This window comes from Mesoplodon bidens (genome assembly GCF_964165515.1).
Source record: "Mesoplodon bidens genome assembly, chromosome: 5".
In the NCBI taxonomy this organism is placed as follows: Eukaryota; Metazoa; Chordata; class Mammalia; order Artiodactyla; family Ziphiidae; genus Mesoplodon; species Mesoplodon bidens.
The window spans coordinates 123,300,500-123,325,497 of NC_138161.1; the positions used below are offsets into that span (position 1 = coordinate 123,300,500).

General features: G+C 42.2%; 1 protein-coding gene across 9 annotated transcripts in view; it reads right to left on the minus strand.

The window, feature by feature from the left end:
• THRB (thyroid hormone receptor beta) overlaps positions 1-24,998 on the minus strand; it is a 383,013-nt gene that overhangs the window by 27,699 nt on the left and 330,316 nt on the right. For all 9 annotated transcript variants that reach the window (XM_081235681.1, XM_081235682.1, XM_081235679.1 and 6 more), the window contains 2 exons: positions 5,243-5,343; positions 184-331 (listed from right to left, as the gene is read on the minus strand). In XM_081235681.1, the coding sequence (XP_081091807.1) occupies positions 184-331; positions 5,243-5,343 (249 nt within the window). The remainder of the gene's footprint in view (positions 1-183; positions 332-5,242; positions 5,344-24,998) is intronic.

Here is a 24,998-nt window from a genome sequence, read left to right on the forward strand (position 1 = left end):
TGGGGAGGGTAGGATGGAAACCGCCCAGCTATGGCTGGGAGTGAGGGTCCCTGAGAATGCTGCATGCTCTCCCTCTGTGCACATGCGTTCCTGCTTTCTTTCCTGCCTGGGTGATTTCCTTGAGCCAACCTTTTCCCCACTCAACACTCCTTGAATATGAAGCAAAGGAAGAAGGTTACTTACAATCTGTTGCCATGCCAACGTAGATGCATTTTTTAAAGCGACATTCCTGGCACTGATTTCTTGTAACTTTGTCTATGACACACTTTCCTTCATATTTACAGGAATAGGATGGATGGAGATTTTTCTGAATGGTTCTTCTAAAGAAACCCTACATGAAAAAGAAAGACCCAAGACAACCATTTCATATTTTCTAGAAATAAGTGACTCCAGCATTTTGTATCTTCCTGACTGTGATGAATGGTTTTAGACCTTACCTCTGTACGGGCCTATAGTTCTACCTATTCAAATATAGGCCCAAAGTGAATCTAAATAATTCTAAATCTGAGGGAGATGTCAGAGGCTATGGAGTCTCTTCTTACCTTTTTGGCATTTACCTTTTGGCTAATGGGAAAATCTCATGTTCGCGTTTATGTTTTCTAAATGATGAGTCATATAAATAAATTATATTCTTTCATGCCATAATTGTGTTGCTAAATGAAGCTCTGAAGAGGTTTGGTACACTTTATAATGGAGAGATAAGAGCTGGATACTTGTGATGCTTTATTAATTAATTAATTTAATCATTTAGTATTTAAAGGGATGCATTAATTGCCTTTAGAGATTTGGTTTAATTCTGGTTTTCGACCCTTGAGATGGCCATGACCAGTTCAGATAGCCCTTGAAACAACAGTCCTTGGGGAGGAGAAAATTCCAAGTTCTTTACTAAATTTTTCCCATAGCTCATGGCACTGGAGTTTTCCTTTCCTAGCACCCTTTCTCTCCAATATCTGTAGACATGCGCCCTAAAGTTCAATGTTTCTTCTTCTCTCAAGGCATGGGAGAGGGCCACCTGAGAATACAATGCAGTTCCAGGCTTTGGTGACTTACATAACATCCTCAAGGCTGTGTCATATGAGAACCTTTCTGGACATGATACTCAAGTCTGGTAGGAATTTATAATGGCAGAAAGCATGTATTGTGAGGGGCGCATTGCAAAGTGCTGCAGACAAGTGCCATGGCCTCTGTCTCTCCCACAACCTTCTGAGGTCAGTATTCTTAATATCTCCTCTGTGGGGATTAAAAAACTAAGCCTTAGGTTAAATCACTTGCCCCGAATCACATGGCAAGTACATGCTGGAACTCAGCCTGGAACCCAGGAGTTGGCTTACATGATATAGATTGAGTCCAATTTTACTGTATTATTTAAATGTTTTAGACGAACGTATTATAAACAGTCCCCTCTCACCCACCCCTCAAAATAACCACATCGTTTTGTGGTTTAGTAGAATAGCAAGGCACAACAAATTTTGAAGGATGTTGTCCACTAAACCTTAAAGGGACCTCCAACTTTGTTGCATAAATTGGATGGAAATGCCAGTTGATCTAGGCTAACCCAAATTGTAATTATCCTGTCTAACTTGCCCTGGCTTTATGTACTTATACCACTTGCATATTCCTCACTCAGACACAGGAGCTCTTCCTTGTAATGAAAAGGTCCAAGGTAGGATTTTCTACTGGGCATAGCAGACTAAAATGGAAAAATGAGAGCAGTAACTGGAACTCATGAGCTTGGTTTCGGGGCATGTTTGCAAACCCCTGATATTACTATTGCTCAATTCCTAACAGAAGAACTGTCATATTGTATTCGGCTTTGCATCCTTAAACACTGAGTCCATTAGTTTGAATGACATCGATGAACTGTCCTAAGATTCCCTAAAGCATACACGGGGCAGCTGCTGACATGTGTTTCCCGGGTGTTCAAGGTGGGCGGTCCTGCCAAAGCTTGGATGTCAGGGCCTGCACAGAACGAAAAACAAGCTGCCCCCTCTCCTCTACCCCATCGCCCTCCCTCCAATCCACCCTTCAAGGGTTACACTTGCTTGAAAGACAGAAGAAATCAGAGATTCTAGCAAGGAGACATATGTCACAGACAGGGAGGAGGGAGGACTGTCTAGCATCCTCTTTCTGGAGGGTGCAAAGTGACTTAAGTCCGGGGCCTCCAGTGAGCATGCTGACTGCTGCTCTGAAGATGGGAAATCGTTACTGTGATGTTGGGAGACCTTTTCTCCCCCATCTGCTCACACTGGCTTGTGTTCTGGGTGGCGGGAGCCTACTGGGGAGTAAGACAACAGGAAGGTGGGAACAGGTGATATACCACATGCAGAGGTAACGTTCATTTCTCCAAAAAGGCTACTCTGAGCTTTTACAAGGGATGAATGAACTAACTTATACTTGGCTTGTTTGGAAAAAATGTTGCGGTAGCAGGCTTTGCTGTTCATAGTGACATCTTTTCTGTGGCTTATCTTGCTGACTCTTCTCGGACACTTCATGGACCAAATCCCTTTTAAGATGTTGGCCTTCCCTAAGCTATGCTAAAAGCATATTTTCCCACATGAAGGGACCATTTTATCTGAGTAAATGTTAAAGATGGTAGGTCCCTTAATTTTAAAAAGGGACAAAAATTAATTTTTGGATGTGAACTTGGATAGAAAATACTTAACAGAATCTACTTATAAAAAGCTCTTTTTAGCAGTGAGCTGACAAAAGAGATGTCCCAGGGACTGAATAAGAACATATCTTTCATTGATGATTTGTGGGTGAGCGGAGGTTTTGCTTTATAAATCGACATCAGACTCGTTTCTCTGCATTTTGAGAAGAACTGGATCCATTCCTTAGTGGTCCTAATCAGTGCTACAAGGAACTGTCACCCTCCTAGTTCAATATTTGGGCCACTGTTAAAAAAGCTTAGAGTCTCTCTTTAAAAAGTGATTTACTCGGAGCAGGATCAACATTCTTTCTACAAAAGATGCATGATAGCTGGCCCATCACAACAGACGAAACATCTCCAAAAGATTTCCACTGTCTTCAGGGCAGAAACAGGCAAAAAAGATTCTCCCTCTACACACTACGAGTATGGGGTAGAAATACTTGCAAATTACAGGCTTGAGTAAACAAGATGTGAAGCGCAATTTTTTTCATCTTTGGCCATTTTTCAAAACTGTGTTTCATTTGACCACCTCTTTTGTCTTTTTCCAAGACACTGTCCTTACATTAAATGATCTGTGTAACCTCCCTAGGAAGGCTTTCTGATTTTATGATTGGGGCTGTCCTGGAAACAGGATTCTGACCCGAGACAAAGGCACCAGGGCTGAGAAATCTAGCTTTCTGCTACATGATTGATTCTTTTAAGTAAACCCCAGTTGAATCAGCCCCCAAACATCCTCTGATCTTGGGAGAAGAGGATAGTGGATTTCTTGATCATCATGAAGACATACGTGAGTCAGAGACATGTATTAATAGGTCAATAGGCTTGGTTCTCCTTTGTTTAAGTCAATCGCTAATGATCATTAAGTCCTCTGTAAGGCACATTTGGTCTTTAGAGTCACTTTGGGAGTTGAGTAATAAATGGAATTATCATTAGAGTCTCCCCCAGAATTCAAAATTTGTCATTAAAAACTGATTTGTGAGAATCTCAACGCTGCCTAATCAGGTAGGTAAAAGCCTTATGAATTGGGGCTAATTTAGAAAAAAGGCCCATTTGAATTAGTGAGCTTTTGGAATGAGAGAAAGTATCTAAACTCATGCAGTTTTATTACTTTCAAAGCAAGCCATAGAATTGGGCTTTCAAGAGACAGTCTGCAAGTGTCCCAGTTAATAAACAGCTGCAACTTATTTGTAATTAATTCCATTAAACTCCTTAAGACATTATTTCCACAGATGTAATAGCAACCTTTAGCTCAGTCTTTGTTAAAAGGTGACAAATTCTATATCAAAGGGGCCTGGATGAATGAGAACATATTACATCAATCACATTCCAAAGTAAGTCTTGCCTTGAGATCTTAAAAATGACCTCTTTTCAATGGATAGATCATCTCAACACATCAGTAGGCTACATGTTTCCTAATTTCGTGCACAAAAAGTAGGGAGTTTGCAGGGAAAATCTTCCACCAGGGAAATGAGACAGGTTAGTATGAAACCGACCTAACGTATTGATTTTGGTGGTTTAGGGTCAAAGGTTAGGAGAAAAGAGGGTAGCAGGAGGGAGGAAAGGAGAGGAGGGAGTGAGGTGGGTGAGGAGGGGGAAAGACGGACTTGTTTTATAAACATTAATACGATTTTTGCTCTAGGGTTCATATCTTCTGATAATTTAGTTTAAAATATAGAAGGTAAATAAAACATTCAACAAAAAATTAAAGCCTTTCTCTGACTTACTACCTCCTTTATAAAGCATTAGCTGAACACACTGGGTTCAGCTTTCTTTACCTTTACAGTGGACTTTATTTTCTAGGCTAGGCTGTTGGACCAAAACGTGTTTGCCAGAAACTCATCTTCACTTTGATAATGAAAATGTAAGGAGGCAAATTCAGGTTCAATTTCGGGAGGTAAACTGACTGTTGATCACTGGTGTCTTCTTGTCAAGTGTCTCCTGAAGATGGGTCTGGAGAGTGTGTAATTAGCTGATGGACGACCAGAATTTACTTACTGCAGGCTGTGCCATAAGCCAGTTTGGATAATTTCAGAATATAATTGAATCTAAGTAGCCTCAAAGATATTCCCTAATGGAACCCTTAAAAGTGAGCAAATTCTCTCAGATTCACATGGCAAAGAGCTTGTGGTTGGAGTGAACTCTGTCTCCTTAAACAGTGGAGATAAAACAGGAGGAGAATTTTCTACATGTTGTTACTATAGTATAGGTATCAATACACTTGCACAATAAAGTTTTAAAACAAGAAAAAAAAAACAGGAGGAGAAATGGTTATTTCATGGGACGATAGCATGTTATAAAATATCTATGCATTTTTAAACTCAAAGGGAGGCTTTTATTAATTTCTTTACATTTTATCAATTTTCTCCCTGTCTAAAACAGCAGACCTCACACTGTCACAAAATTTCATCTAGTTATTTTTGATTTGGGAAAAAAATAAATTCAGTTCTTGAATACACCCCCCCAAAATGAAGAGGATGAACACAGGCCATGAATGTCGGGATTTGGCTCTAACAGGAACTTAAACTTCATGTTGCATTCTGGAGGACTCCTGGGAGGGGCTGGATCAGGGCTCACTGGCCCCAGGGCAGTTACCTTGCAGCCTTCACACGTGATGCAGCGGTAGTGGTAGCCGGTGGCTTTGTCACCACACACAACACATAGCTCGTCCTTGTCTAAGTAACTGGGGATGTAGCCTGTGAAGAAGGAAAGAAGAAACGCGTGAGAAAACAATATCATGTTAAAGACACATCATAGCCTGGAGGAGGAAGGTGGACGAGGAGGCAGGGCTGACTTGTTTTGTACGTTTTGATACAATTTTTGCTTTACAGTTTACATCTTGTGATCATTTAGTTTTAAATATACAGGGTAAGGAAAACATTGAACAAGAAAACATTTTAAAAAGTGACCTAATACGTTTTCTCAGTATCTTATATTTCCCTAGGACCTCAGTTCACATTTACAGAGTTAACATTAGGCCCGGGATTTCGGAATGCCTTAGAAACAGGTGTGCTCACTCTTGCTGTGCAAGTGGGAACAGGCCCGGAGGCTCTTGCAGCCAATGGATGTGGCAGAGAGGCCGGGATTTAAAAAAAATTTATTTATAAGTGGATTTATCATTTTTGTTATACATAACATTATGGGTAATTATTAAAAAGAAAATAAAAGATCTTTCAAGAGCAACCTGTTCTTTGCTCCTGAAAGGATTTGTACCCGTTTTCACACCCCAATCACTAACTTAGATTACTGAACTGGGGAAACAGTTTCTTTTCTTCTTCCTAACACTGTAATACAATAGATTCCTGATTAGACCTGAGAATCACCCTGTTTAAAATTATTGAATCTTAGAATCAACTGTTTAAAAATACTGAATCTGAGAGACCAATCCCCGGAGAATCTTATTTCAATGGCTTTAGGGTGTGGAAACATAGGCATTGAATTTCCTAAAAGCTCTCTGGGTGATTCTGATGTACATCTAGAATTGAGAATCCCTGGGCCTGGGCTTATATGGAGAGATCCAGAGAGGCTGGGATTGGAGACACCTGGGGTGCTCTGCATAACACAGCCTCTTTCGAAAGGCTTATTTCTGAACTTGTTCTTAGGGGATTTGATCCACTTTGGAACCAAGGCAGCATGCAATAAATTCAGAAAAGTTTATAGCTGGAAAGGTCCTGGGAGAGCAGGTAGTTTTGAGGTGAACAGGCGTTCAGAGGTTTGGCCTTCCTCAGGCTCACACTAGAAATTAACAGCAGAGACTAAAATCCAGATCTCCTGATTTCCAGCCCTCCAGTATAAGTTATGTTGGTCTTTTTCTAAAAATAGACAGTTAACTTCAGGTAGAATGAATAAGGCCATCTAAAAAAAAAGGATTCTGCAAACTTCTGATATTATGATAGCACAACCAAACAACACTGGCAGTTCCTCAAAAGGTTAAACACAAAGTGACATATAACCCCAGCAATTCCACTCTGAGGTATATGCCCAAGAGAACTGAAAACATGTATGCATACAAAAACTCATACATGAAGGTTCAAAGTAGCATAATTCATAAAATTCAAGATGTAGAAACAACTGAAATGTCCATCAAATCATGAATGGATAAACAAAATATGGTATATCTGTACAATGGAGTATTATTCAGCCAGGAAAAGGAAAGAAGTACTGTTACGTGGTACAACAAGGATGAACCTTGAAAACATGCAATGAAAGAAGCTAGATACTTCCACTTGTGGGAAATATCTAGAATAGGCACATTCCTAGAGACAGAAATTAGATTAGTGGTTGCCAAGGCCTGGAGGGAGGGGAAAATGGGGGATGACCACTAAAGGGTACAAAGTTTCTTTTCAAGGTAATGAAAATGTTCTGGAATTTCATAGTGCTGAAGGTTGTACAACGCTGTGAATATATTGAAAACCACTGAGTGAAAAACCATTGCTTTGAATGAACATATTTTGTACATTTTAAATGTGTGGATTTTATAGTATGTGAAATATGTCTCCATACAGCTCTTATTAAAAATCAAAGAGGGCTTCCCTGGTGGCGCAGTGGTTGAGAGTCCGCCTGCCGATGCAGGGGACACGGGTTCATGCCCCAGTCCGGGAAGATCCCACATGCCGCAGAGCGGCTGGGCCCGTGAGCCATGGCCGCTGAGCCTGCGCGTCCGGAGCCTGTGCTCCACAACGGGATAGGCCACAGCAGTGAGAGGCCTGCGTACCAGGAAAAAAAAAAAATCAAAGAAACGAGGGGATAAAAGAGGATGGTTCCGTTTGATAAACATATATATGGGGGTGCTATGTGCCAGGCAACAACATGCCAAGGATCTAAAGATGACTAAGTCTTAATTCTTGGGGCAGCTCTCAGTGTTTTGGGGGAAATAGACAATAACAGATCATCTACATATAATGAGGTCAGTACTGGGACAGGGCAGTGTCCAAATCACAAGGGGGAAAGTCTCTGAGATGCCTTCCTGCCCATCCCCGGCCCGAGTCCAGGTTGGGTGCTCCCATTTCTCCTTGTGCTGCCCCAGTGGCAGCCCTTTTCTACTGCTGTGGCCTCTCCCGTTGCGGAGCACAGGCTCCGGACGCGCAGGCCCAGCGGCCACGGCTCACGGGCCCAGCCGCTCCGCGGCATGTGGGATCTTCCCAGACCGGGTCACGAACCCATGTCCCCTGCATCGGCAGGCAGACTCTCAACCACTGCGCCACCAGGGAAGCCCGGCAACCCTTTTCTTATCTGCATCTTAACAACCTGTGAACTTTTTTCTCCCTTTAGACCATGATCTCTGGTTCACTGTAGGCTTTACAGTTCCAGCTAGATGGCAGGGATCGTATCGTTCACGCTGAAACCCCAGTGTTTGGCACCTGCTTCCTCTGATGGATGGCATCACAGTTTCTCGAGATCGCTGCTGTCAGCCAGTGGTGAAGAGCGCAAGGGAAGAGGCTTACATCTGGACCGTGCAGACGGGCAGGTTGAAGTCTGGAGGTGTGCCTGAGAAGGCTGAGGAGCTCGGCAAGGGTTTCTGAGAGAGGTGGCTATGCAGACACAGGAGCCCAAACTTCCAGCCTCATGAAAACTGCCTTAGAAAGTTTGAACTTTGGTAAAAACAAAAACAAAAACAAAAAAAACCCCAAAATTCCACTCAGATTAACACTAAGACATCCAGATTCAAGCTCATCTAAGACTTAGTGATCTGGGGACACGCATGCTCACCAATCAACTAGATTTGATCCTGCTTTCTCTGATGGCTCTCATCACTGGTTTTACTAGAGTGACACGGGGCTAAGGACAGCTTAAGGGAGATGCCATGCTCCCACAGCAGAGAAATGAAAATCACTACGTCCAGGCCAGTTTGGTGGAGGTGCCATCACCAAAAGGGGAGATTTGAAGTCTGAATTTTATACACCTTGCTCAGCTGTCTCCTTTGGTCTATAAAAACCACTATTCATTACACTCAAAAAGAGTCTTTGCTTGCTGGTTAGGTCTTCTCTTTATGTGATCATAAACCCCAGATCCCAAGCTGGTATGCCACTGTCTGCTAGGTAACTGATGGTGCTCAAATTTAAGGAGAAATACTAATAAAATCTACAGGAAAACTCACGAGGCATTGATTTATTCCAAATACAGTTTTGGGAATAAAGAAATCCATAAAAAGAAACAACATAAAAATTCCAACAGGGCTATGTGTCTAGAGAACCAACTAGTTATCAAGTGTGTAGAATTGGGGGGAGAGTCATAGTGAAAATGGTCAGAAATACTCTGGACTTAACTAACATTTTCCAGTGGTCAGTCTTTAGGAATCAAAAACAATGCATATATTAGTTCCTTATAAAGTCCAGAGTTTTTAAATAAAAAATTACATGAGTAATACAATTCATTGTAGAAAAACTGAAAGACATAAATTAGCAAAAAACAGACTAACCTATCAACTTTCTACCACAGAGATAACCACTGTAGCATTTTGGTTTCTACATCGTAGATTAGTATGTTTGACTGTGTGTGCACATATGCTCGTGTGTGCATTGAAACACATTACTCATAAAACACAAAGTAACTTTTATTTTTGATTTATTTTTTAATTAAAAACTTTTTTAATTTTTTGGCTGCGCCACGTGGCCTGTGGTATCTTAGTTCTCCCACCAGGGATCGAACCCGTGCCCCCTGATTTGGAAGTGCGGAGCCTTAACCACTGGACCACCAGGGAAGCCCCACAGAGTAACTTAAATAACAAAGTAAACCAATGATTAAAGCATGCACTTGCTGTTAAAGGCAGATGGAATATACATATCCATGTTGTCAGGAAACTACATTTTTTGAAATTAAATTTTCTTATTGAAGTATAGTTGCTGTACAATATTATATAAATTACAGGTGTACAATATAGTGATTCACAATTTTTAAATGTTATACTCCATTTATAGTCATAAAATATTGGCTATATTCCCCATGCTGTACAGTATATCCTTGTAACTTATTTTATACCTAATAGTTTGTTCCTCTTACTCCCCGACCTCCATCGTGCCCCTCCCCCTTCCCTCTCCCCACTGGTAACCACTAGTTTGTTCTCTATATCTGTGAGTCTGCTTCTTTTTTGTTATATTCACTACTTTGTTGTATTTTTTAGATTCCACATGTAAGTGATCTCATACAATTTTTGTCTTTCTCTGTCTGACTTATTTCACTTAGCATAAGGCCCTCCAAGTCCATCCACGTTGTTACAAATGGCAAATTTTCATTCTTTTTTATGGCTGAGTAGTAATCCATTGTATATATGTACCACATCTTCTTCACCCATTCATCTGTTGATGGACACTTAGGTTGCTTCCATGTCTTGGCTATTGCAAATAATGCTGCAATGAACATTGTGGTGCATGTATCTTTTCGAATTAGTGTTTTTGTTTTATTCTGGTATATACCCAGGAGTGGAATTGATGGGTCATATGGTAGCTCTACTTTTAGTTTTTTAAAGGGATCTTCATACTGTTCTCCATAATGGTTGTACCAATTTACATTCCCACCAGCAGTGTAGAAATGTTCTCTTTTCTCTACATCCTCACCAACATTTGTTATTTGTGTTCTTTTTCGTGATGGGCATTCTGATAGATGTGAGGTGATATATTCTTGTGGTTTTGATTTGCATTTCCCCGATGATTAGTGATGTTGAGCATCTTTTCACGTGCCTGTTCACCATCTGCATAGGAAAGCTACATCTTGATCTCTTACATCTAGAGGTTATATACAGTTGAGCAGAGTAAAGACTTTTGAGTCCTTGGTATCAGGTGCAGATAGCAGAGAGAAGGGAGAGAGAACTGCAGGTCTTTTCCTTCTAATCTCATGTTTGAGAACAAACTGTACTGCAGTTGGACACTGTGTTGCTTGAGGGACATGCCTTGGGAGGGCCGGAGAATATCCACTAGAGTTAGGAAGAAGCAGGGCCCTTGCCATCTCTCCCCCTACCTCACCACTACCAGCCTGCTTTACTCTTTGGTGTTGGCAGTAGGACACTGAAGTTTTCTCTTCTCTGTAGCTCAACAATTTATGTAGATGGTTGAACTGTTTGGCCTTTAAAGTTCCTGTGAACCCTGGAATCCAGTGATAATTCAATGTAAGAGTGGAATGGGCTCCTTCTGTTTTCTTTTTTTTTAATATAAATTTATTTATTTATTATTTGTTTTTGTCTGCGTTGGGTCTTCATTGCTGCACGTGGGCTTTCTCTGGTTGTGGCAGGCAGGGCTACTCTGTTGCAGTGCGTGGGCTTCTCATTGTGGTGGCTTCTCTTGTTGCAGAGCACAGGCTCTAGGTGCGCAGGCTTCAGTAGCTGTGGCACAGAGGCTTAGTTGCTCTGCAGCATGTGGGATCTTCCCAGACCAGGGCTCGAACCCGTGTCTCCTGCGTTGGCAGGCGGATTCTTAACCACTGAGCCACCAGGGAAGTCCCTCCTTCTGTTTTCTGACTGCTAGTCTGAAGGGTGGTTTGCTTTGTTCTCTTATTTCTCCTACATTATTTTCTTGGTGGGTGGATGAATAGGTGATTAACTATGTCTTTAGTTAAGTCATCAAAACGTCTACAGAAACATCTACTTAAGTTGGTAGCAGTTGCTTATGCGATCTCACTAGTGCACCCCACCCATCTCTTTCTTTTCTCTAAAATATTAACTCAGAAGCATCTTATTTACCCAAAACAGTCACCACAAGCAATGATACCTCAATCATTATACCCAAATCCATTATCCATCATTAAATAACTGTCACCAGCGAGTAAAATCCCACACATAGTGAATAGGTCGGTGGGGATTACAGGTAGGTTACAGAATCTACTTGACCACATCACATGGTAACCAGTTCTCCTAGAGAACTTAACCACTGCTTGCTCTTCTGTCTCAGGGTCTCCATCCTTTTGCTTTTTCATGCTCCCCAAATGAGTCACATGCTGGCCAATACGCCCAGCCAAGGAAAATGCATGCTACCAGGAGTGCACACTCATTGAATGTCAGTATTGTGTTCTGCCTGGAAACAAATATGAGAAGCACATCCTGGAGGCCTGGCTGCTCACCTGAGAATTGCAACTGCGAGCTGTCCCAGGTGACTGTTGAAGAAGCGTGGTTAATCATGCCCGAAAACAGGTAAGGCCCATGACTATATGTGATAGTGCAAGGATGATGTATTTTGCCCAGCTTTTATATTCTCAGATGCGTTATTTCTTAGACTAATAAACCATGCTGACACTTTATCAAGCCTATTATTATGAAAGCAAACTCCATCTGTTTGTTCAACAAAGGACTTGGAGATGTTTTTAGTGGACACTTGGAAATGTCTGATTAATTGCTAAGTATTACCCTGCATGTAAAATAGGTTGACGTGATAAAAAATTACTGACATTATTTTTTTACCTTTTTTGCTAGGAGCTTGATCAAGACCTAATTCACATACCATACAATTCAATGGCTTTTAATATATTCACAGAGTTGTGAAATCATCACCACAATCAATTTTAGAACATTTTCATCATCCCCCTAAGAAACCTTGTACTTTTAGAAGTCGCTCCCTAGCCCTCCCATCTCCTCCAGCTGCTCTGCCCTAAGCAACCACTAATCTATTTTCTGTTTCTACAGATTTGCCTATTCTCGACATTTCATACAAATGGAATGGTACAATATGTATTCTTTTGTGACTGGCTTTTCGCTAGGCACAATGTTTTCAAGGTTTATTCGTGTCATCGGTAACAGTAATTTAAAAAATTTGATCCTCAGAGAGACTTGGTATGTGGAAGGAAAGTTGTGTGCATTTGCACTAGAAATCATGCAACAGGGAGCAAGCTTGGCTTCTTGGTTGGCACTGAATGCAATTCACTTGGTTTCCCATGAATGGGTAAAATCAGAAGGCTGGCTAGTTTAACTCTTTTGAATGAATTATAACAGCATCTCAGGTCCTAGGAAACACTGGGCCATCCCTTGTCACGCTGGCAGACACACAGGCCTTAGGAGTAGAACATAAGGCAGATCTTGGTGGCAGGTGTAAAGGAGACGGAGCTGCCTAGGCAGGTCAGTCCAGCAGAAGTGGAGAGGAGCTGGGCTCAGAGACCATTTCCAACCTGGCTAATCTTTCCTTCTGTGTCAGACCACTTGCCTAGCACAACCAGTCCTGGCATCTAAAAGGAGCAGTGGTTTTTATTGGTGGTAGGGAATCCTTTGGGCAGTTCAGAAAGGTACTGATTCATGGTGAAGTTAGTGCTAAGGACCCTGAGTGGTTTGGGTCAGGCTATCGGATGAGAATATATTTTCACACCCTGAAGGAAGCTAAACCATTAGCAAGTTTAGGTTTTTTTTCCAATTTTTTAAGCATCTTTATTGGAGTATAATTGCTTTACAGTGGTGTGTTATTTTCTGCTTTATAACAAAGTGAATCAGTTATACATATACATATGTTCCCATATCTCTTCCCTCTTGCGTCTCCCCTTTTTTCCAATTTTCATGGAACTTCTTCAAATCATCCCACAGCTCAGGCCCTTCTGATTTAAGTTTTTTTTCCCACTGGCACCTTCTTCCTGATGTCATTTCTTTATATAGTTAAAAAATCTTGAACAGTTCATTGCTTAGCTTTTTCCTAAGATACTAATCCTGACTCTTTTTACATTTAATTCTTGGTACTAGATAACGTTTTGCATCACATTAATATTTAACCCTCTGATAAACACTATATCCATCCATCGATCCATCCATCTCCATCCATCCATTTGTCTGTCCATAGATGTGTCCATCTGTCCATCCATCCATCCATCCACCCATCCATCTATCCATCCATTTACTTAACAACCATGTATGGCCCAGTGTGTACGAAATGGGGTTCAAACTTGAAGCAGCATTAAATTTAAAGGTGTTCTTGCATTGCTGTCTTCAAATTCCCAGCAGAGCTACCCAGAGGCTCCCATTCATGAAATCTTTCTTCAGAACAGCATTGTCTCTCCACTCTCCCCGCATGGCATCACTGAGCATCTTTGCTCTATACCTTGCCCTCTGGCTGGCTGAGGGGTGAAGATACCCGAGTTCCAAGTCTTCAAACTCTAGAGCTCTGTGAGGTGTGGGCAGGGGAGGGAAAGGGAAGCAGAAGGAGGACCAGGTCAGAGTTGTTAATCCAGAAAAGGGGAGAGGACATGATGACAAAGCACTCTGGATTTCCTTCGTCTTGGAAGTCTTAGGGCAGAAAAGGGGGGCAAAGCAAGTTTTACATTATTTCTTCTGACTCAAGAATTCCTGAAACTAAAATATTTCATTTTTAGGGCTCACCTTGGGTATAATACAGTTTCACACACAAGAAGTCCCTAACGAACCTTCCTTCTCCCTGTCCCCATAGACTCCAACCCTCAGGACCTGACAAAACCTTTCAATCCACAATTAGAGCTAAAACCACTTGAAGATGCAAATCACTAAGATGGGGAAAAGATTGGTATAACTAGCCAGTCAAAATTTTAATCAAAAGGATACACACACTGGCCGTCTGCAGTGTTTGGCTTTCAGAGCGTTTAAAAATCTCAGCCAATTTTTAAAACCAGGATTTCACATAAAATCTAGATTCCTTGCTTCGTGTGAAAAATGAGAAGATCTGGGAATATTGAGCCCAAATTCTCCCAGGGCAACAATCAATTGAACAGAGAAGGTCAGCCCACCTTCTAAGAATGAGAGAGACTTCCTAGTTCTCTGCAGTCAGCACCCCTCCCTAAGGTGTCCCAACTCTGAGGCCAAATGTCAGTTGCCATTTATGTTTATTCTTGCATCGCCTTTTGATAAGTAAAGACATATTTCACAGAATTTTTTATCTTTGTCAAAAGTGGGAAGACAAAAGTAATTCAAGAAAAGTGAAATGATGTATGTCTTTATGGAAGTGAAAAATCTTATCCTATGACATATAAACAATGTGTGTGATGGTTGAAAAATTTAAGTAGTCCTTACGGAACAACTGTGCCTCTGTTATTAATGTCAGCTCTCTGGTGCTTATAGTCATTGGAGTTTTGGAACTCTGGTACTGATGAGATCATTTCCTGTTTTATTTATTTATTATTTATTATTTTTATTTTTGACCATGCCACTCGGCTTGTGGGATCTTTTTTTTTTAAACTTATTTTATTTAATGTATTTTATTTTATTTTTTGGCTGTGTTGGGTCTTTGTTGCTGTGCGCGGGCTTTTCTCCAGTTGTGGCAAGCGGGGGCCACTTGTCCTTGTGGTGCACGGGCTTCTCATTGCGGTGGCCTCTCCCGCTGTGGAGAACGGGCTGTAGGTGCGCGGGCCTCAGTAGCTGTGGCTCACGGGCTCAGTAGTTGTGCCTCGTGGGCTCTAGAGCACAGGCTCAGTAGTTGTGGTGCACGGGCTTAGTTGCTCTGCGGCATGTAGGATCTTCCCAGACCAGGGCTTGAACCCGTGTCCCCTGCATTGGCAGGTGAATTCCCAACCACTGAGCTACCAGGGAAGCCCCAGCTTGTGGGATCTTAGTTCCCCGACCAAGGATTGAACCTGGGCCATGGCAGTGGAAGCACGGAGTCCTAACCACTGGACAGCCAGGGAATTCCCAATCAGTTCCTGTTTTCTAACCTGTTTAGGGTTAGAAAGCAGGACAGTAAAGTATATTAAAGAATGGGGAGGGACTTCCCTGGTGGCGCAGTGGTTAAGAATCCACCTGCCAACGCAGGGGACATGGGTTCGAGCCCTGGTCTGGGAAGATCCCACATGCCGCAGAGCAACTAAACCCATGTGCCACAACTACTGAGCCTGCGCTCTAGAGCCCGTGAGCCAAAACTACTGAGCCCGTGTGCCAAAACTACTGAAGCCCTCATGCCTAGAGCCCGTGCTCTGCAACAAGAGAAGCAACCACAATGAGAAGCCCACACACCACAACTAGAGAAAGCCTGAGTGCAGCAACAAAGACCCAACGCAGACAAAAAAAAAAAAAAAGAATGGGGATGGGGAAGAGCAGACAGGATCATCAGAAACGGGCACCGTGGCTGCCTCTGATTTTGCTTTGAGAGTCAATTTATGGCATCAGGCTTACACAGAAGCATCCACAGTTATTTCATGGCCTGCATGTTTGAGAAAAACTGGGTGCCTTTTTAAAATCTGAATATCCATTCAGAATGAGACTCAAGGCTCTAGATCTAAAAATGTGGGCTACCAGCTCTTCAGCATGATGTCAGGAAGGGAAGGAGCAAATGGGTTTGTCATCAGGATGACGTCATTGTTGTTCTAAGCTGCACTGGGCTCCTGAAGACATCCCTGAAGTCGCGTAAATGTGCACTTCACAGAGTGGGAAGCACAGGAGGTTACCGCCTTTGTGTGCTTACGATCTAGACAGAGTTGACGTAAGCGAGCCTATAAGATGAAAAGCACCCGATCCAGACCATGGGAACCATCTCCAACACATATATGTAAGTAGCAATGTTGCAGATATATATGTATATGTATGTTCAAGTGTACTCCATTTTGAAACGATTCAATGTACAAAGATCTAAACTCTTGAATTTGAAAGCCAAGGAGGGATTTTTCACATGACAAAAAGAACCTTTACAAAAGATCCTTTACGGGGCTTCCCTGGTGGCGCAGTGGTTGAGAGTCCGCCTGCCGATGCAGGGGACACGGGTTCGTGCCCCAGTCTGGGAAGATCCCACATGCCGCAGAGCAGCTGGGCCCGTGAGCCATGGCCACTGAGCCTGCGCGTCCGGAGCCTGTGCTCCGCAACGGGTGAGGCCACAACAGGGAGAGGCCTGCGTACCGCCAAAAAAAAAAAAAAAAAAAAGATCCTTTACTTCAGATGTTCTCTAAATATTAAGTGCTTTTAATGCAGTGGTTCTCAACTGAGGGTGATTTCGCCCCCCAAAGGGACACTTGGCAAAATCTCGAGACACTGTTGGTTGTCGCAACTGGGTGAGGGGGCCCGGGATGCTGCTGAACATTCTACAAGGCGCAGTTCAGCCCCACGACAGAGAATATCTGGCCTCAAAAGTCATTCGTGCCAAGATGGAGAAACTCTGGTTGAATACACATTGTATATATATTTTATTTTCCTCAAAAAGAAGTGATTTACACAAATGGTTCAGCACTATTATATTATGCAAGGGATACTTGTCTTTGAAGTCAGGGCTGGTCAGGAGTAGGGCTTTTGGAGAGAATAGGGTGCTGGTTAAATAGGAAAGCCTGATGAGCTGTGAGCTGAATCAGTGACCTGAAGTGATGCAGGCTGAGAAGGACAGGGCGCACACTGGGGTGTGGCTGGGAAAAAAGTATCATTGGTTCAGGGACGGGGAGCAGTATGGCTGAGAGAGGAGACTGGCTGAGATTTCTGGAACAGAGTGTATGGGAGGAAGCATGAAACCAGAATCCAGACGGAACTCTCTGGGGCAGGGAAGAGGTGGTGGAGTTCGTGTTTGATCCAACAGGTCATGGAAAGGGTCTGAACGTTTGAGGGTGGGTTGAGAGGGCAGGGAGGAACTGCCACCGAGGGACCGGAAGCAGAGGGTCTGGGGGAGAAGAGGGGGGACCCGCAGAGAAGAGGACAGGATGGCATGGCGGGCAGTTTCTGCAGACAAGGAATGGGGGTGGGTGGAGTGACTGGTCACTCTGGGAGTCTCCTGGAGAATGGAGGAAATTCTCTAAAGCAGCCGGTAGAGAGGGCGCTGAGATGAGCCTGGTACCAAGGACAGCGCACGGAAGCACCGTGGTCATGAGGGTGTGGAAAAGGGAGAATGTAGAGCCTAAGTGAGCACTGGGTGGTATCAGGACAAGGAAAGGGGTCCTAAAAGCTGGCCCAGAGCAGATGGTAGAGCGGCTGGACCTCAGGCTGAATGCACCTGAATGCTGGGAGCTGAGAAAAAAGCTTTGAGTTTGTGGAAACGATTTTGTGGAGGGATGTGAGGTGGTGGACGAGAACCCCATATGCAGGAAATAAACAGCTCCAACATTCCTTCCCAAGCCTGCCGGCACCTGACTTCAGTTTCTCATAAGACCTTGGATTCTTGCTGTTAGCTTTCATCTCGAGGAGTGGCAGTGGATGCCCGAGGATGGGCATACAATGAAATCTCTGAAGGACATGCCTTGACAAGACAGGTACCTGATTCTCAGGAAAGAGAAGAAAGGAGAGTCAACTCATGCTTTGTCTGCACTTGGACTTGGTTTGGAAACGACTATTGTGCATTTCTGGGTCCTGAGAGGCACTTTCATGCAACAAATGTGTTTTGTATTTTTTAAAAATGCTTCTATTATTTTCTGGAGTGGTGTTGACTCTTCACAGTATATGGCTGGCAATGCCCAATTTGAAATGCTACATTTACATCAGCATCCTTACACTTACATAAGCATTGCAGAAAAGTCTGCAGTTGCATTAACCTCTTAAGTATTACATTGTAAAGACATGATGCCTACAACACTTGGTTCATTGGGCAGACAGATCATATATGTGTTTAAATTAAACAAATTCAACTAGGGAGGAAGAGTAGGGGTGGGAGAGACTGGGGAAGAAAGAGGAAGACTGAGAGAGAGAGAGAGGTAGAGGGGAAATAGTAGGGGAAAGAGACAAAGGGAGGGAGAAGGCGAGAAGGAAGGGGTGAGAAAGAGAAGTTGAGATAGTGTGCCATCATTTCATATTCAAGTTCATGGCAGTGGGACTCATGAATCTTCCCTTTTTTGGTCTCCTTTTCTGCCTGCCTCTCACTGGACTGAGTGTGATTCTAGGGTTTAAGGGTACTTGTTTCTCCTGTAACATTTTTTTCAGGGCAGCCCGTTGAACTGCCCTATCCCCAAATCTACTGTATAGCAATCCTTCTTTAACTTTAAAAGAGGCTAAGGAAATTCTAATTAGAGATCGTATTTCTTTGGGGCTTAACTCTTGTTTTTAATCCATTTCTCACGTCTACACAAGTATTCACACACAGTCAACAGAGCTGCAGACCATGAAAAAAGACTTCGATTCCTGACCGGAGGCAGAGGGGTAATGAAAACAGATACAGAAAGGACAGCTCTATGTGGAGTTTCTGCTTCAGGGATGAATATTTCTTTCTGCCCTAGTAAGAATGCAGCTGTAAAACAAGGACACGTGCAGTCAAAACCCCAAACGGAACAGGACAAACATGCGCCATCTCCTTGATCCTGGCTCAAAACCAGGAAATTCTTACCCTCTTGGACATGATAACCAACTTGGATACAAGCACACTAGGTACATTTTTGGACATGCCATTCCTGTAAAGATGGTAGGTAGAACGCTGAGCAAAGAATCCTGTGGAGGAGGGCTGCACAGGACAGACACTCCAAGGAAGGATACTGTTGAAACAGACCCAGAGGCAAATTGGCCAAGCTGCCCGCAGAGCGGCCAGACTCAAGCTCTTCGGGGACTTTGGAATGTAACTGGAATTTCTGGTGGAAACAGCCAGCACCCCCCGCCAAAAAAAAAAAAAAAAAAAGATATCGACTTATAGCTCTGCTGAAACCTCTGCCACGACGGCGAAGTCGCAGCACCCTGGCTGCCAATTCCCTTTCCCTCTGTCTGATTTCTAAACTTACTCTCCCCTTCCTCCCTAGCTGGGGCCAGGAAGAAAGTGTGGAGCAGAACTGACTGTGTTGGCTGGTTTTAACATAACAAACCATGGCTAGGTCACTTGAAAGATTAAAAAATAAGGAGCTCGTATCTTCTTAGGGATTGGTCGAGTTCTTTTTATTTGTCCCTAACTTTTAAAAATTAAAAATGTCTTTTCTCGTATACTATAGGAAAATTTGACAGACATCACAGTCTGCATTTCAGCCGCTCTCAATGCGAAAATTATACTGCCCCCCTTCTTAAAGTTTTATTCTAAGTTTGATTCAATGAACTGCATTCTGACTCTTCCTTAATTCAGGTTCTCAGAGCTTCAGGAGCCTGATAACTTTTTCTCCTCTTGGCTATAAATGTAAAAACATAGAAAAACAACACAAAGAGAGCTAAATCATTCTGAAGACTGTTATTGAGATAACCAGTCTTGTCACTGGGTTCTGTAGCCTTCCTTTACTTTATCTATGTGCCCTTATACACACTTCTTTTTTTAACAAGGTGGTGATCATTCTCTACATACTAGAAAACTCCAACTAAAGGCTAGAGAATAAGCCATCCTTAAAAAAATAATGAAAAAGTTAAGACAGTTGCATTATTGAAGAGTGTCTAGAGTTGTGACAGTGACAAGCACAGACGAAGCAATTATGAATTTCATGAAAATAGATAAAAATCCAATTGGAATAATGAGGCCTGCCGCACTGAACACCTGTTTATTGTCTTAATTTTGCCTTAAGGAGATACTACTGGTGTTCACCAACAACAGCAAAAATCAATAATGGATCAATATGGATAAACGCGTTGGGTCCGACCTTTTGTCCTAAGAGACAGTTGACAGCTGGGTTTAGTTTTACTGGGATTTACTTAAAGACTTGTAACAGTAAATAATGGCGCATTTAAGAATATTTGCCTGCTCTGATTGAGTGAGTTTGGCAGGTGGCAGTGGCCTTTCAATGGCATATGGCTTTGAGAAATTACATCAATATATGCATACAATGTGTCTTAGCCTCTGGTTCATGAGTCAAGTTGATTAGTAAAGAATCGCTGGTTTAGCATTTTATAAGCAACTATTCTCCAGCACAGGTGGAAGAAAATACAGTGAAAAGACAAAAAAAGAAAGAGTAAAAGCCTGCAAAGTTTTGCAAGAACTTTTAAGAATAGTGGAATGCCCCAATACAGAGACAGACCAATATTTTCTTGAGATCCTACATTAGGAAAGGCATATCCAGGCATGTCTAATGAGGCAGTGTTAACTGCTTTTCAAAGACAAATTACTTTTAAGTACAATATTAAATGAAACAGAAAGCACACAATCTACCTCAAACCTTCGCATTAGGGTGTCCCTTATAATAAATGAGAACTTCTGATGCCTTTCAAGAGGAGGTGAAGCTAAATGAAAATCAGATGAACGACTCTGAATATGTTTTATGCTGTAATTCCCTTCATATTTCATATCTGGAAGTTACGGAATAGCACAGAAAATACAAATACAGCATATAGTAAAAACTAAAAGGGGTTTTGGTTTTAGTTTGTTTTTTAAAATTTTGCTTAATAGTTTTCAAAACAGGCTACTTTTAATTGTGGAGTCGCATTAAGAAAAGCAAATGATAATTTTTATAGGAGTCACAATCAAATAAACAACATTATGTTTTAAGATAATTTCATAGAGAAATTCATCTTTGAAGATCAGAGGGCATTTTATTCCTGCAAATTACGGAAACCTGTACATGTGGTTTCCTCTGCGATATCTAGTGGATTGTTCACAGAAAAAATGAGTTTCTGGGATATTTGCACTAGAATTTAAGCTATTTTCAAAAGCATTTCTATCTGGCAGTTGCTATTAAGTTCCTTGAGTACTGCCAGCTTGCCTCTTTTATTTTAGTTTTGGTAATACAAGACAGATTCTACCGATAGAAAATTAAACAGCATTGGAAAGCCACAGTGTCTATTAAAAGAAGTGGATGTTGCACTTGTTTGAATATTGGATATTTTGAAGGCTATATCACTTTGTTTCGTACAGAGTTCATTTGACATGATTGCAGACATGTCCAACTTTAGGGACACAATGGCAAGATAAAGTGTATCAGTTTCTTTATGAGTTTTATATTCTTACAGCTTGTTATGATTACAAGTAGATTCCTTACAGTTTACATGGATAAGTAAATATATTAAAAAGAACATTTACAAATCCCAACATACCAACATTATAATACTGTCAAAAAAAATCACGGAAATATTTTACTAGTTACCTAAAATAAACTTTTACTATGAAGTGCCAAGAAAAAGTCAAATGAGTTTTTAAATCTGCACCTCAGCCGAGGAGAATGATCCCACTTCAAATGCCATAGTGCCTGTCCACCAAGGGGAAGCCTTTACGTATTTTCTTTAGCAAAGAAGCTGACAGTATTCCCTACGGGCAGTATATATCCACACGCGCGTGCGCACCCACGCTTTAGAGGTAACATACACACAGCCTCAAAAACCAACTCCATCCAGCTTTCATACAGGAAGAAAAAAGTGCTTGGAAATCTCTGTTGTTCAAGGACCCCTTTCGATCACTTAGCAACCTCTCTTTCCTGCTATTTTTAATTTCAAACATTCAGTGTTCGAAGTCGAAGATGTGACGAAGCGGATGCAAAGTGTCCCTTTCACACACCCCAGAGACAAACACGGAAACTTGGATCAAATGGAAGTAAGATGGTCCCTACCTTTTTTCTGAGAGTACGATGGCGACTGCAGTTGAGAAAAAGTAGGCTTTTCTTCGGTGAAATATTCAGGTTGGCTGTATTGATTCAGGGCCATGTCCAAGTCAGAGTCCTTGCTTTTCAGCATGTTTCCAGGGTAACTACAGGTATAAGGCTGATTCACTGCCCAGGCCTGTTCCATATATATGTTGTTACTGGGCACAGCCTGAGCGTTGCAACCACTGTAACCTGGACTGTCTTTGAAATACGCGTAATAATCAGTGGCCTGCATGTAGCAGTTGCTGCCGGCAGCTGGGTGTACTTCATAGAGTTCTTGCACACAGAAGTTCATTTTGTTGCCCGGGTTCCGTCTCTACTTTACATATACACACACTCTATGCATGAGATCCCCAGCCCATACACCCCGAGAGCTGGGCATATACGGCGAGCATCGTCCATCCATACACATGAAAGGAGAAGAGAAGATGAATAAACACCACCCACCACACGGCAACCCAGCCTGCTGTACTTCGCAACAGCACCTGATGTGCTAAAATCTTATTTAGGTGGAGGTGTCTTTGGAGCTGTCCTGCCATTCAAACATATTGGAAAGCGGATTTCTGACTATCCAAGGTCTTAAGCCGTGAATTCAGCTAATGCCTGGGGAGGAGGGCAGGCAGGTAGGGATGACGTCCGCCCAGCCAGAGAAGTGACAGCAGTGATGTTTCTGTGGCCCCGAGGCTGGGGTTTTTGAACCTCTTTCAACGTGATGAGAAAACGAGCACTCGCTGTTATGACATTTTGGTTGACAACCGAAGCATGAAACATCATAAAGACATCTTAGAGACTACCCTTGGATACAGAGAAAATCCGAAAATCAATCATCTAGTTGATTAGCACGGACCAGAGAAAATCCAGTAGTAACGAGCCTGATGACTGACTCCACAACATTAATCTAGCTCACACAAACGTTAGAGGTTACATCTGTTGTCGAATGTTACCGACGGGCTTTTCAAGCAGGATCCAGCCATCTTCCTGATGACACACAGGGCCCACGAGTTTCGAGAACACGCCACGGAGGCCACGTCGGAAAATACCGCTGGTGCTTGTACGTTCTCTTCTGCTCCGGGTTCCTGGCGATTTTCTACATCATTAGCCTAATCGACATGAAAGCTCCAGTCAACTTCACTTTGCTCATTCTGTCTTGGTTGTGTCTGCAAGTGCATGGGGGGCAGTGTGTACCGACACCCGAAATGCAGAGTACCCCTCTGTGAGAGCAGTGTTCCTGTTCTGATTGTGGGTGACAGCATTCTTAACAGTCGTCTGTGGAAACTGTGTGCAACTATCTTTTTTTTTAAATAGTATGCTACCTCTTTCTCTTTTTTTTAAATTAAAAAAATTTGTGTGTGTGTGTGTGGTTCGTGGGCCTCTCACTGTTATGGCCTCTCCCATTGCGGAGCACAGGCTCTGGACGCACAGGCTCAGCGGTCATGGCTCATGGGCCCAACCGCTCCGCGGCATGTGGGATCTTCCCGGACCGGGGCACGAACCCGTGTCCCCTGCATCGGCAGGTGGACTCTCAACCACTGCACCACCAGGGAAGCCCTTTTAATTTAATTTTTATTTTATATTGGAGTATAGTTGATTTACAATGTTGTGTTAGTTAAGAATGTAACAGCATTCTTAACAGTCGTCTGTGGAAACTGTGTGCAACTATCATTTTTTTTATAGTATGCTACGTCTTTCTCTATTTTTTAAATTTAATTTTTATTTTATATTGGAGTAGAGTTGGTTTACAAGGTTGTGTTAGTTTCAGGCGTCCAGCTAAGTGATTCAGTTGTACACATACATGTATCCATCCTTTTTCAGATCGTACACCTATCATTTTATTCCCATTCAATTCTGCTTTTGAGATGATCTTCGATCTTAATTGTAATTTAAGTGACATTCACGCACTTGACATTTAAAGATAGTGATCCAAAGGGGAAAAGCATTTTCTAGGAGAATCACCATATAAGATGCGAACAAATACCAAGTTAGAGCTTAAAAGCTTGCTAAGATGACCAGTGGTGGTGTTTTCTCCATATAGATGGTGGTGAGCATGTATGTTCTAGATCATGATTCAGGAAGGGTGGGCACTGCTTTCTTTTCTTTCTTTCTTTTTTTTAAATTAAGGAATTATATATATATATATATATATATATATATATATATATATATATATATATATATATTTATTTATTTATTTATTTATTTAATTGACTGTGCCGGGTCTTAGTTGTAGCACATGGGATCTAGTTCCCTGTGCACGGATTGAACCTGGGCCCCCTGAACTGGGAGCGCAGAGTCTTAACCGCTGGACTACCAGGGAAGTCCCGGAAGCTGCTTTCTTTGAGGCTGGAGGTTCTTTCTCTTTCTTCTGGAGACTTAGTTGGCAGGGTTGGCCTAGGGAGGTAACATGTACATTTGGGTTCCTGTGAAATACCTCTTGGTATTTCCTTCCTAAGGGACCACAGACAATGTGATGTTGTAATATTCAAGAGTGATACCTCCGCTTTGGACACAAAGCTCCAGTCAATTGCAACATACAATTTTGGGCAGGCACATAGGACTGGAGAAAGGAGGGTATTACAGCCATTCAACAAACATCTATAGGGCATCTGCTCAGTACAAAGCAGGGAGGTGGTGGGAGCAGAGGTGGCAATTCGGAAAGTCAGTCATGGTCCCTGCCACCAAGCAGCTTAATAGCAGGTGTTTTCAACACACAGAGTCAAGTGGACCATTGTCATGAGTCTGTAAGTGCTGATGATTTTATAAAGGAGCCGTGGATTCAAGGGAAGAAGGTTAAGAATTAGAGAACAAGCAACAGATGAGACAAGATGAGAGATTAAACCCAGGCAGCCCCCTGGGTGGATGTTTAGTCATAAGACTCCTCGAAAAACTGCAACTGAACTATAAAACAAGGAAAGGAATGGTCTCCAAATTGGTACATTTGGACCCTAAAAATGAATTGCAACATCCTAGAAGGCATAAAATTTACCATAAGGAATGAAGAACACAGCTAACATTTTAACAGTGTTTTTACTCTCTGGTTACTCTTAAAACAAATAAA